Genomic DNA, 13,041 nt, shown 5'->3' with positions numbered 1-13,041 from the left:
CTGTTACTTTGAATGAGCAGGATAGAAATATTCTTATGGTTTTATACATGTTATACATTCAAATTTTAACTGTGAAGATTTTAACTGTGAAGAGTTTGTCAAAAAGTCTTCCCATTTCTATCTGCAAAACTCACTTGAAACCAAGCCATGCAAGATCATGGGTGAACTTCCCCTTAGCTCTTATTTTTTGATCTATTCTCTCTTGAGCAACTTTCTTGATAAAGTTCATTTGTATAGGATCTCTTCAATACAAAGTCTTCCTTACCTCTGCATTCATATTTAAGATCTGAGAAGAACACCATTTCTTGAGAGAAGACAAATAATCCTAGCCGACCACCAGCGTAAGTTTTGTCATAGATTGGTCCTGAGTCTGCCATGATTTTCTTCCCTTCATACATTACAACTCTACAAAGAGACAGTTTAGTCATTGACAAGATTGTTAGGTTTACCTCTGCAGACGTCCAGTTCCCTTGTGACAGTTACTTAAGATTAAAGGGCGATGCTTACCTGATATAGCCAGTCTTTGGTCTATGGCTAAGGCGCCACCTGTATGCAGTGAAGTCTTTCCAGCCTATGTGACGAGGGTCATGCCACAGAGTTCTCACCTACAAATTAGGATTTCAGTTAACTAGAGGTCTGAGATAGACATTTTGATATGAAGGTGCCTTTACAATACTCTCTCTGAGTAGCAAAGGCTTAAAGTAGTCAGTAGGTTCTGTAATGGGGTCTTTTGAAATATCTAAATAGAAATTTAAATACAGGTGATTTCAAATTAAACCTACACCAGTAGTCCAGAAACAATTGATTCACTGCTGCTGGAAAGCTTATCTGCAGCATGTAATCCTGTTAACTTTATCCATAATCATGCAAAAAATTGCATAATTAAAGTTATTGTATTGCCAAAAAGTCTACCCCATTCTGAGCAGCATTTGCAGACCCCCTGAAAGTGTCTAACTTTGGAAGAACAGTGTGCCTTACAGTACAAAAAAGTTAGAGTGCCTCTCTTACCTGGCCAGGAGTGTTTCCTGTATGCCACAGAGCATTACGAAGGTGTTCTCCTGGACCTGTGGTGGAATTCACAACTTTGATGGAGAGACCTGAGTAGCCCTGAGCTTTGGTTGGTGTGGAGTCCCAGTAAGACTGGGTGATCTGCTTCCACATGACAACGTAGAAACGACTGCTAGATTGGTAGCCAAATACAAAGCCAGCATAATCATCATCCCTTTCTGTGTTGATGAAGAAGGTACCACTGAAGTCCACAGCATTGAATTCATCAAAACCTACATGGACATTAAGAGAAAGTCTGAGGTTCTGCTTTTTTGCAACTCTTAAACTTAATAGCTTCTCAGTTTTGTCTTTGCCACCCCTCCCGCCCAGTGTAACACCTGTAAGAGTTCTCCTTACCAACTGCAAGACCAGGGTCACAGTTGACTGTTTGAACCAGCTCTTTACCCTGGTGACGCACAACCCAGTTTGGATCATTTTGGGATGTTCCTTTGGGATCCAGGGGAATCATCTGAAACCTTCGGAAATCAGTCTCACTGATGTCCACGTTTTCAGGGCAGATGTCATCAATGTCTGGCACACTGTCTTGGTCAAAGTCATCTTTGCAAGCATCTCCACGTCCATCACCTGCAGGATGCAAGTAATTTCACCATGACTGATTCTGAGCAATCAGGCATTTGTTGTTTGCTAGCATAATTTCTTTCAAGTCTTGCAGCTTGGAGTTGAAAGCTTCACTGCAAAGCTTTGACTGCCCAGGTACTGCTGGCAGACTACAGAAGCCATAAGTTATGTTCACTCCAGCCTGATACTTCATACACTTGACAATAAATTGGATATTTAATCCTTTTATTCCTTACTCCTAAGGAGCACTATAATATCATGCAGACACTTTTACTTGGAAAATCTGTCCAACCTTAAATAGCATGAAAAAGATATGAACTGTTGAAAGATAGTCTTAAAATGTTACTATGGTAGTGGCCATCTTACCATCAGAATCAGCTTGATCTGGGTTGGCAACCAGTCTGCAGTTATCTTTGTCATCAGGAATACCATCGTTGTCATCATCATGGTCACAGGCATCACCTTTTCCATCCTTGTCATGATCAGCTTGATTGGCATTGGGCACATAGGGACAGTTATCAAGATTATTTTGATGGCCATCTTCATCTATGTCCTGGTTGTTGTCACACTCATCACCTATGCGGTCAGAATCAGTGTCTTCCTAAGAATGGGAAAACAATAAGGAACATTTTATAAGCCACTTAAACTGAAGTGAGAGCCTTAATAGCTAGAGTTAATTGGGATTTCTGCTTTAAGAAATAAGATGGTTACAGTAAGGTATTAGAGACATATTCAGACTTAACATTCAGAGACATTGCCTGCAAATTGTGGAGAAGAATAAGTAGAAAGGATCTTCATCCACTTTTCACCCTAAGGTGGAAAAGTAGTTAAGTGAATGACAAATAAGTTTAAAAAATTTAGTCTCAGTTTAAATCCTTCAATTAACACTGCTTTTAGGCTACAGTCAGTACTGAACTAGATTTCACTGATGTGCAACACCTAACCTTTCAATCATTCCAGTTATTTCCCTAAAGCCTTGTACTTGACAGGACAGCACAAGCCTTATCCACTTGTCTTCAAGTGTTTTTGAACCAGTAAGTTGTGTGAGAGGCTGGATTCCCCTTAAGTTTTATAAAGGGGAACTTAAAGTGTCATATACTCTTTCCCTAGAGAAGAAAAGCAAGCTATGCTGCTTTCACCTTATTGGTGGAAAAGGTAATCCTTTGAAACTTAATTGTTTTTCTCTAATTTTTAAGTCCAACTTTGTTTAAGCAAAATGCAAAGCAGCATTTAACTCTGGTATGATCAGGTCAGAATATTAACTGCTTCTAACATTTTAGAATATATAGTACATCCTGCAAGCCCTAAAAACATGTTTAAGGCTTTTAGCTATTGCTTCTATCCTAGGAAGACTGGAACCAGACTTTAGAACAAGCAAGCTTTGCAATCCATTCCTAGGTTTATAAGATCTTAACTAGCTATGAGAATTTCTGTAGGATTAGCAACCTGCATGTGTCATAGACTACATATACAATAAGCTAATGAAGAGGATGGTCACTACCCTTCTATATTTCATAGAATGCTCCCAGGTATTTCATATCCTTACAGTGAGAAATCACTACAACTGAAAAAACTAAGAGGTGTTTACAAAAGCAGTAGATGCAGTAGTCACATGGATCCTCTCTAGAATTACTTCTTGGAAAATATCATACTGCTGTTTGAACTGTGAAGAAATGCTACTTGATAAAGGCACCATTTGGCAAATTAGTAAGAATGTGTCAGAAGTTAAATTTAAGCTGTACTTTGCTGTTCAAATGTGCTACAATACACAGGATAGTATACCAATGTTCTACTTATATAATGCAAATCCTCTACCTGGTCAGGATTATGTTCCAGTGGACAGTTATCACACTGATCTCCAACACCATCCAAGTCTGTATCCCTCTGGTCTACATTGTAGACATATTGGCAATTGTCCCTTTCATTGAGGACCCCTGCAAAATTAAGATGAGTTTGTGAATGGAAGTGAAGTGTTTAAATGCTGCAAAGGACTATACAAAGCTACACGCTTCCTGATAATTTTTTGAAATCATTTGAACACTTTGAAACCTGATTTCATCACTAGCTCTGCCACGTTTCTGTTCCTACTCCCTGTAGGAACAGAGCTAAAATTTAACTGCGCCTAAATGCATACACTTCAAAGTGAATTTCTGTTAGCTGTGAGCATTACTTTAATAGTCTTTATATCCTGAAACCAGGAGAGATGAGAACTTGTGTGTTCACATATAAATTCCTAGTAAGAAATCAGCGGTATATCAGACACATTTGATCAGTCTGTGACTAGAAAACTGTGCGAAGGTGTTTAGAGGACACCTACCATCTCCATCAATATCCACTGCACATGCATCTCCCTCTCCGTTGTTGTCAGTGTCAATCTGATCAGGGTTGTGATTGTAGGGGCAGTTATCACAACGGTCACCAACATCATCCCTGTCATAGTCATACTGCTGTGGGTTGTAGATGAATGGACAGTTGTCCTGCAAGAAAGAGAGAAATCAAGCTTTAAAAAGCGTTGCTTTAAAAGAGTGTTAAAGCTTTAATCAGATTCTGTTTACACTACTATATGAATGGAGAAACGAGAAACAAAAGGCAGGAAAAGACAGAACTAGAATGCTTCTATCTCAGAACTCCCCACTGCTTGCATAAGCATGGGAATGGCTGAATAATAATGAAGATTCACTTCCCAAAGCTCAGCCCAGCTGCAGAAGGTTTGTCTGTATAGTTATGCATATACAAAGGTTTTCGGGATTAATGTCAGCGGCAGTTTCCTATGGTCCTCTAAGATTAAGGAGAGAAGGTAAACCCTGGCCTTAAGAAGGGGAACAGGAGAGCTACATTCTCAAAGGCTGTTCTTTTGCATTGGCTTACCCGGTCATCAGGAATACCATCGTCATCATCATCATCGTCACAAGCATCACCAATCCCATCTTTATCATAGTCTTCCTGCCCAGAGTTGGGGAGATTAGGGCAGTTATCCTAGAAAGGATAAGAAGTACAGATGTATTTACTTTTGGCATGATTACAGTAGGGATTTTAGCTGGTAAGATATAGTTATTAGGCAAAATAATACCTCAGTCAGGTTAATGTTAATCATACTGTAATTCTCTTGATTTTAGGTAGTCATACTGTAGCAAGGGTGAGACTTTGAAAGCAATAGTCCAAATAATTTAAATGGAAGATTTGGCTGCTTTTGAGATTACCATCCTGTACTTCTCCTGAAGATAAATATTTGTCAGAGCAAAGCTGATATAGGTATAGTCTAAACTAGATTCCTCCTAGGACACTTCTAACAAAGATTTAGATCAGGCTTCTTTTTCCCCCTCCATGCTGCAGGAATGTTTAAGGCAACACTAAGGGCCTCCTAACAATACCAGTGATACAGAGGGATATTTTATCATTTTTACACAGAGTAGTTTAATAGCTAGATAAACTTACTTTTTTACAGTGGTAAGTGGCATTAGCAACACAGACAAGATTCTCATTTGGCCATCCATCCAAGTCAGTGTCTTCTCCACAGATTATGCCATTGCCAGCATAGCCAGGTTTACATTCACAGCGATACATTGGGTCACTGAAGTGGCCAAGGTAGTTACATTTGGCATTTTTGTTGCAATCATGTGTTCCATCTGTGCATGGATTCCTTGGTTTGCAGACCTAGAGGACCACAGAAGTTAAATCCACTGAAAATATCTTTTTATCCCTCCTTTTCCCCCAGATTCTGACAAGGCATAAAGAAAACATGCCTGTTTTGATCATTGGTATCTCAATCGAAATAGAAAAACTTATTACTTTATACCTACTCCCCAACTCCAATAGCTGTCTTAACACTAGTTATTTTTCTGCTTAAAATACTTTTTCAGATGGAACCAAACACTAAAAGATCTTTAAGGTACATGCTGTTGGATCACAAGTGCATACTTATGCAATTGCTCTCCTAAAGTTACACGCAACATTAGAACCCTCCATAGCTGGAGAGGACATTTTTAAGAAGTCATTTTGAACTCCAACTAAAATTGCTTAATGCTTCTCTCGTTCTGAATCACAGACTATGTACAAAGTCCTTCTTCCCTGAAATGCATAGCTGCTTTCTGCTATGTAGAAACCTTGAGCTTTTGTAAGCCAGAAGAGTCGAAAATACCTGTTTGTTAGCCATTGCATCCTCAACATTGCGACCAAATGGCTGTGTCCCAGTGAAACGTGGTGGACAAGGTAGACAGTTGTACCCAGGTTCAGTATTCTCACACCTGTGCACTCCATTGAAGACAAAGCAGGCATCAGGAACCTCTTTGCACTTCCATGCAAGAGCAAGACAGGAAAACAGTTAGTGTTTTTAATGCACTGGTATTTTTCTTATTTTCTTCTGTTCCCTTTCAAGTTAAAAACTGTTGTCTTCCTACCTCATCAATATCTTGGCAGTGGATACCATCACCATGGTAGCCAGCAGGACAGGCACCACACTTCCAGGAACCATCAGGTGAGCTGGTACATGTAGTTCCAGCAAAGCAGGGATTAGACAGACACCCATCTGAGAAACAAGTAAGAGTTAAGATTAGAGACACTTATCATGCTATTATAACACTATCTTGTCAATATGCCAGTTTAAAATTCTAGCACTTGAGTTTTACAGGCTTTGGCATACTTTTTTAAACAGTACTGTCAAGATTGACTATAGCCTTTAGATGTTTATGGGAAAGGTATACTCACCAATTGGACAGTCCTGTTTGTTGCAGACCTGAGTTCCTCTAGCTTCACCTACGCAGGTCTTCCCACCGTACTGAGGCTCAGGATTATTGCAGAGACGGCTGCGTTTTTGAAGTCCTCCTCCACATGTCACTGTGCAAGCATCCCATGGAGACCATGGTCCCCAGTTGCCATTAACTGAAGGGAAATAGAAGTTGAGACATAGCTTTAAATTCAATGGAAGCTACCAGTTCAAACTAAGGACTAGACTTCTGTGGTGAGAGCACTTCAGACATAACTCACAGAAGCAGCCCTAATTAATAGACTCCATGGAGGAGTCAGACCACAACTACCATAGAAAACAATTTAGCTTTGTCCAAATCTAACCTGTGAGGTTTTACCTATAGCCCACATCTAATTTTAAGGAGAAAAGATTGCTAAAAATACATTATATAGCAATTTTCTACTTCAGAAATTTCCTATTTCAGAAATTCACTGTTTTAGTAATTTAGTAATTAGTGCCTGTAACACTTACTTGGGCAAGGATCTTTCTGGCAGGACTTGGTTTCTCTTGCCTCGCCCTCACAAGGCTTGCCATTCAGCTGTGGTACTGGAGAGTTGCAGAGACGAATTCTAGTGATCATGCCCGTGCCACAAGTGACAGAACATGATGACCATGGTGACCAGTGGCTCCAGCCACCATCCTGTTTAACTACAAATGAGATGTCTATTAGACTTTTCAAAGAAGAGATTTCAACTGCACAGCACTTAAAACACAGCTAGTACCAGAATTGTACTAACGACTTTATGTATTGGAGAGCCTTAACACCATCACAGATAAAGCTATTTTATTGCTAGGGGAATTGCACACCTAAACTGGCATCAATTTTTAATCTGGCATCAATTTTTAATCTGGGAAGCCATGCGCAAACATGTTTATTTACTGCATCAGCTATCTGCTCCACTTTACTTGATTAATATTAGTCTTTAAAGCTGGAAGCCAACGCTCCATCCCAGTGATAGAGCAACAGGATGATCTCTGCTGTTAGTACTAAGCCAATAAAAGCAGCCTGTATCTTATTACAAGATTAAATGGATTAAGTACTTACATCTCTTATCACACTCCTGAAGGTGGCAAGTCCGAGTCTGTACAGAAGACCCTTCACAGCGGTTATTGAGACTGTCACAGGAACGCCCTCTCTGCTGAATCCCATTCCCACAGGTCACCGAACATGAAGTCCATTCAGACCAAGGAGACCATCCATCATCTGCATAGTCGCTAGCTGTAAAGGGGCACAGCTCTGTTACAGCCCTGAATAAGACTCCAAGTATGTTTCCTATAGTCCCCCCACTTTTTTCTTACAAATACACAACTGTCCTCAAAATCTACATACATCTTCCTTTCCTGTACAAGATGAATGTTTCAATGCTTACATGCATCACTTAAGTATTTCAGATGTACACAGGCTAGTCACCAATATTAGTTTGGTCAGTTTTGCGAAGTTTCTCTCTAAGAAAGATCAAGTTCAATTAGCAGTTTTGTTTGATAGAGAGAAGGGAAATCTAGCCATAGCAGCAGAGGCCAATTGCATACAAGCTTCATCTAATTCATCTACAGAAAGTGAGCATTGTTGTTCCTTATTAAAAAGCTTCTAGATAGAAACTGTCTAGAAACCCATTTAAACATTTTTATGATTATGCTTGGTTCATAGCTACTCTACAGATATGGAAAGATAGTGTTACTTGGAATATTTTAATTTTAACTTGCTGAGATGTGGAATAGCATACACTACTAAAAGGTATTCAGTAGTGACTACAAGACACTGGAGCTGTCTAAGTATACCTCAAAAGCATGTTCTGCCTGCATGGTTTTGATGTTTTATATTCTTTGGATTTCAGAGCTCCATTAGATCAGTATGATTAAGAGTAGTCAAATGGATCCCCAGATCCCTCCTTTCTCTACATAAGGACAGGATTATCTAAAACCTGTCTGAGATGTTGAGATGTTGTAATTTTAATAGGACAATGGTGATTTCTTAGGTAAGTGGCAATTAGAAATAGCCCGTATTGTAGAAACCTGCTATATTCTTTCAGTAGAAGATAGTCATTTTATTTATTTGAGTTTCAAATCAAAGATGCATCACGTTAACCTTACTCCAGTAGTGTATGGTTATATCCAGTTGCAGTATACATCAGAGCAGTGCTAGTCTAGCAAGACAGAACAAACTGCTGTACAAATGTACAGGTATTAAGTACTTACGCCAGCATCGGGGGCAGCATTCCCCATCAGGCACAGTGGCATTGGAACAAGGCATGAGAGGGCAAGACACTTTGCGGCATATAGTGGCAGAGTTCTGTAAAGAATTGAGAATCACAATAAGCAAAATATGAACATAACTCTGGAGTCTGAACTTGGAGCTGAAAAGGTCAAGTGATAAAGAAGTCTTTTCTGCAGCACTTAAAACAGAGACCCTTGTATTTAGAGCTGATACCTGGGACTACTCATGGATTGTATTCTTAGTCAAACTTCATCCTATTCTCACTCTCCTTCCATAGTATTTGTTTATTTTTCAGTCAAGATAGAAAATACTTGGTTTTGCAGAAGTTGATCAAGAGTAACTACGGGAAACTAGCAAAAGGACTACCACATGATACCCCAAGCATAAGGTCAGACTTCAAGGGAAAGAACCAAGAAGCCAGCTTTCTCTTCTGTTAATATGGCTTTAAGCTGATTATATGGTGAAGATAAAATGAGTTTAGTGGACTTGGCCGAGGCACCATAAAATCTAGAACTTATACTTAAGGGTCTTTGATCTTTAAGCCAAGCAGGCCGGATAAAAGCCGCCCACCTCCAGCCTGAATGAGAACTCAAGTATAGCCTGTAGTTTTGCTTCTTGAAGGTAGCAGCTTGGTCAGAAGAATGCCCTCACGATTGCCATTTTAATCCCTCTGTTTCCCCATGCAAATGACTATATTAAGGCAACTGCAGCCAACATTGAATAAGAGGGTTGGTAGGAAGGAGACTGGCAGAGGCAAGAGTCACAGTAACATTTGCTGAATATAAAGCAAAGAGATAGAGACCTATAGAAGCAGATGCAGAACTTTGTGAGATGCCCTGGATTGCACATCTACAAATACTCAGCCTTTAGTTTCTGAAAAGCATCAGGAAAGTTAACCCGCTCTTCGGTTGACTGATACTCCAAAGTTCTTTTAAGACATTAGGAGGAAATTCTTCACTCAGAGGGTGGTGAAGCACTGGAACACATTGTCCAGAGAAGTTGTGCATGCCTCATCCCTGAGGGTGTTCAAGGCCAGGTTGGATGAGGCCCTGGGCAACCTGGTCTTGTGGGTGGCATCCCTGCCTATGGCAGGGGATTGGAACTGAATGGTTTTTAAGGTCTTTTCCAAGATGAGCTGTTCTATGGTTCTATGATGACAGAATATGGATTCAAAGTATTTCAGGGAGGAAAGCTAGTAGTACATTAAGTATGTTATTTCTGTTGTTGCTGGCTTTTAAATTTATGCATGGATTATATAAAGAGCAGAGACACCCCAAATTATGGTATTAAATGTGTGTTAACTTCTGTCAGTGATATTTTGTATGATTCTTCTAAAATACTGCTGCAGTAACACTATATGAAAGCTACATTTATACCAGAAATCTAGTAGGATGAAATACAAGCTGAACAGGTCTCTGGGTATGATAGTACATCCAGTTCTGCATAGGATTTGCTCTTTCAAACAGGATGTTATTTAGAATTATCAGATAACTTCAAGCCACGAATCTGTATGTAGAGAATTTATGAACGCAAGGAATCTTACCTGGCAAGTACATTCAGTACAGCTGTCAATAGTCCACTCTTCCTTATTTTTGTGCAAGATCCCATTATGAATGCATACTCCAGGAGTAATCTGGACCACTTTGGCAATCAGCTCATTTTCTTCAGTCTTAAGGGGGGCAGGGGAAAGAAGCAGAGAAGATAATTGGAAGTTAACACAGAAGACACCCCTTTCCATAGAAGTTATAGCTACAATGTTATTACCATTTATCTGAGCTCAAAGGACAAGTTACAATTCATTACATGACAGTTAATGAAAGGTACTGTGATTTTAACCAGTACTCACCACTTTGCGAACTCTGTCTTGAAGTGTTGTAACCATGGACCGTAACCCTTGCAATTCCACAAACATATTGGTTAGTTCATCGCAGGAAAAGCCACAGACAGCTTGGATGTCCTTTGTTTTATGGCCAATGTAATTAGTGCGGATAGCTGGGCTGGAACCATTCATGGGGTTGTCCAAAGTAATGATTGCACTAGTGGCTAAGAGACAAAGTAAATAAAGTTTACGTAAATCAAGTGTACTTTTTTAATCATGTGCATTTATCATTCCAGTGTAGCACCTGTTAAACAGCTGCCACCAGATTCATTAGGGTGTCTCCAAAAAAAATAATCTTATTTCTTATGCAATGTGAATTTGCATGTCAGCATACTTCTGAGTTCTGTTTCAACTTGTCTTTCTAATGCACTGAGGAATCTTTTATTTAATAGGTCATTGGATTTAGAAGATCGCAGACTTACAGCTGGAGCAGCCTTTGTTCCTCAGGATAGTTTCCAGAGTTGTTCCAAACACAAACCGCACATTCTGCAGCAGTCCCTGTGGACAGAGGAAGAATTACTGCTACTTGCAGCAACTGCAAAGGAAAGGAGTGCAACTTGCACAGCAAGAGCTTGTAGACATTTAAGGTCACTTAAGTTCAGTAAGAGTAATTTCACAAGACAGATGGCAAGGTGAAACGAATGACCTTATTCTCCTGAATGAGGACAAGCCCTGGTTCCTAGCATTCTCATCCCTGACCACAAAGACCTGGCAATTTTTCAGGCAGGAAGAAATAAAGCATGAATCTCTGAATCTTTTGTAAGTTGAGCACTCAAGCTACAACTACCTGTTCAGAAGCTTCATGTTCTACTTACTGCTACAGAGAGTTCTAGCTCTGCAAATCTAATGCTTCACCCTTCAAATTCCATTGCTAAAGCTTAGTAGATCTAGAGGCGGTACAGATCAGACATACAGAAGCAGAATTGTTCTTCCCTATTACCTATATCTCTCTAGCTGTTAAGGCTGGTTGATTAGCTAATGCACCTTCAAGCCAGGTGAAGGAAGATAACTAAGCAAAAACGCAAGTAAAAGTCTTACCTGGAAGTTGTCATTGACTCCCCCTTTGGCGATACGGAGCGTGGCACTGCTGGCCAGGTCTCTCGTGAAGATGTTTTGGATGGGAATGTCCAGTTCAGCATTTTCCATTTTCTCACACCCCACATAAAGCTGAGCCCGGTCTTCCTGCACAAACAGGGTGATGTTCTTCCAATGTCCCGTAGCCAGCAAGGCATCCTCTACAGACACCAACTGCTGCTTGCCATCACCGGAGAGGCTCAAGTCCAGGGTGCCTGCCTTGCCGTTTGAAACTAGACTGAAGACATGACCAGAGCCATCCTTCTGTTCCACAGCCAACAGCGTGCCTCTGCTTTTCTTGGCTTGCCGGAGGGTGGCCAGAAGGATGAAGCCTTTCTCGGCATGGATGGCATCTAACAAGTCTTGGAACTTGGAGTCAGGGACAGCAGGGATGCGACTGGCATCTTCGATACGGTAAGCGGGGCTGGAGGACTCTGGCCCCTTCACCAGGTGCACCCCGGGTGCCCGGCGCCCAGCTCCCTTGCGAATAAAGCCGATGAGTTCAAAGAGATCGAAGACGCTGTTATCATCGCCCCTGGACTCTGCAGAGAGATCAGAGCAAGCACCGTAAGGCACAGGTAAGCGGAGGCTGGGTGACTGTACTTCTGCCAGGGCTGCTCAGCGCCTTGGCTAGCAGGAGCGGTGCGTGACCCGCACGGTACGGCGCCCCACGTTAGTGCACAGACAGGAGCCCTGACGGCACGGCAGCCCCCCCAGGAGCACACACGTCCCCGTGACAGAGCCCGCAGGCACGGGAGCGCCAAGCACCACCCGGTACCTGCCGGGGTGCCGCGCTGGCGCCTCGCTGGGCTCCGGCAGCGGGGAAGGGACGAGCGCAGGGACGCCGCCAGGTGAGGCTGCTGGGGCAGGGGGCTGGAAGCGGGGCGGCGCCCTCCCTGCTGCCCGCGGCTCCCCGGCCAGCCCCGCGCTGCGCTCCCCGGCCAGCCGCCAGCTTCCACCGCTGATACCCACACCCGGGGGATCCCTCCCCGCCGGGACCTTACCTGCCGTGCGCCGGGCCTCCGAGCCGCCGCTCAGAAGGAGGACGAGGACGAGGAGCGCCGCCGGCCCCATGGCGAAGCTCTGCCTGCGGGGGACGGCAAAGGGAGGCGGTCACCGGGCGGCCGCGGGACAGGTGCCGCGGGCACGGCGGGAGCCGCCTCAGCGCTTACCTGCGGGGGTGCAGCACTTTGCTCTGCTCTGCTCTCCTTTCCTTTCTTTTCCTTTCCCTTCCCTGCGAGCGGGCGGGCTCGCTCCGAGCGCTCCGGGGGACGGCGGGCGGGCGGCGCGTGCTGGGAGCCGTGCGCGCCGTGCCGGTGCGGGTGCCGCTGCCGGGAGCAGTGCGGGCGCCGTGCGCCGCGCGCGCCTTTAAAGGGCCGCCCGCATTCCTGGGCGCGCGGCGGGCCAATCAGCGCCGCCGGGGCAGGAAGCGGGAGGCGTGCGCCGGGCGCGCGGCGGCCGGGGACGGAGCAACGGCGGAGGGGGCACGCGCGGCGCGGGCAC

General features: G+C 43.0%; 1 protein-coding gene across 1 annotated transcript in view; it reads right to left on the bottom strand.

The window, feature by feature from the left end:
- THBS1 (thrombospondin 1) overlaps nt 1-13,041 on the bottom strand; it is a 15,799-nt gene extending 2,758 nt beyond the window's left edge. The window contains exons 1-21 of the mRNA XM_035539888.2: nt 12,711-13,041; nt 12,543-12,625; nt 11,503-12,080; nt 10,887-10,962; nt 10,432-10,628; nt 10,129-10,254; nt 8,567-8,660; nt 7,416-7,589; nt 6,842-7,018; nt 6,331-6,504; nt 6,024-6,151; nt 5,765-5,917; nt 5,062-5,280; nt 4,495-4,602; nt 3,944-4,103; nt 3,442-3,560; nt 1,993-2,227; nt 1,405-1,632; nt 1,009-1,280; nt 508-605; nt 266-405 (exon numbers count right to left, since the gene is read on the bottom strand). Coding sequence (XP_035395781.1) covers nt 266-405; nt 508-605; nt 1,009-1,280; nt 1,405-1,632; nt 1,993-2,227; nt 3,442-3,560; nt 3,944-4,103; nt 4,495-4,602; nt 5,062-5,280; nt 5,765-5,917; nt 6,024-6,151; nt 6,331-6,504; nt 6,842-7,018; nt 7,416-7,589; nt 8,567-8,660; nt 10,129-10,254; nt 10,432-10,628; nt 10,887-10,962; nt 11,503-12,080; nt 12,543-12,612 — 3,526 coding nt within the window. The 5' untranslated portion in view covers nt 12,613-12,625; nt 12,711-13,041. The remainder of the gene's footprint in view (nt 1-265; nt 406-507; nt 606-1,008; nt 1,281-1,404; nt 1,633-1,992; nt 2,228-3,441; nt 3,561-3,943; nt 4,104-4,494; nt 4,603-5,061; nt 5,281-5,764; nt 5,918-6,023; nt 6,152-6,330; nt 6,505-6,841; nt 7,019-7,415; nt 7,590-8,566; nt 8,661-10,128; nt 10,255-10,431; nt 10,629-10,886; nt 10,963-11,502; nt 12,081-12,542; nt 12,626-12,710) is intronic.

This window comes from Cygnus atratus, chromosome 5 (genome assembly GCF_013377495.2).
Source record: "Cygnus atratus isolate AKBS03 ecotype Queensland, Australia chromosome 5, CAtr_DNAZoo_HiC_assembly, whole genome shotgun sequence".
Lineage (NCBI taxonomy): Eukaryota > Metazoa > Chordata > Aves > Anseriformes > Anatidae > Cygnus > Cygnus atratus.
Note: the sequence above shows the minus strand (reverse complement) of the source record. Positions and strands in the feature narration are given on the sequence as shown.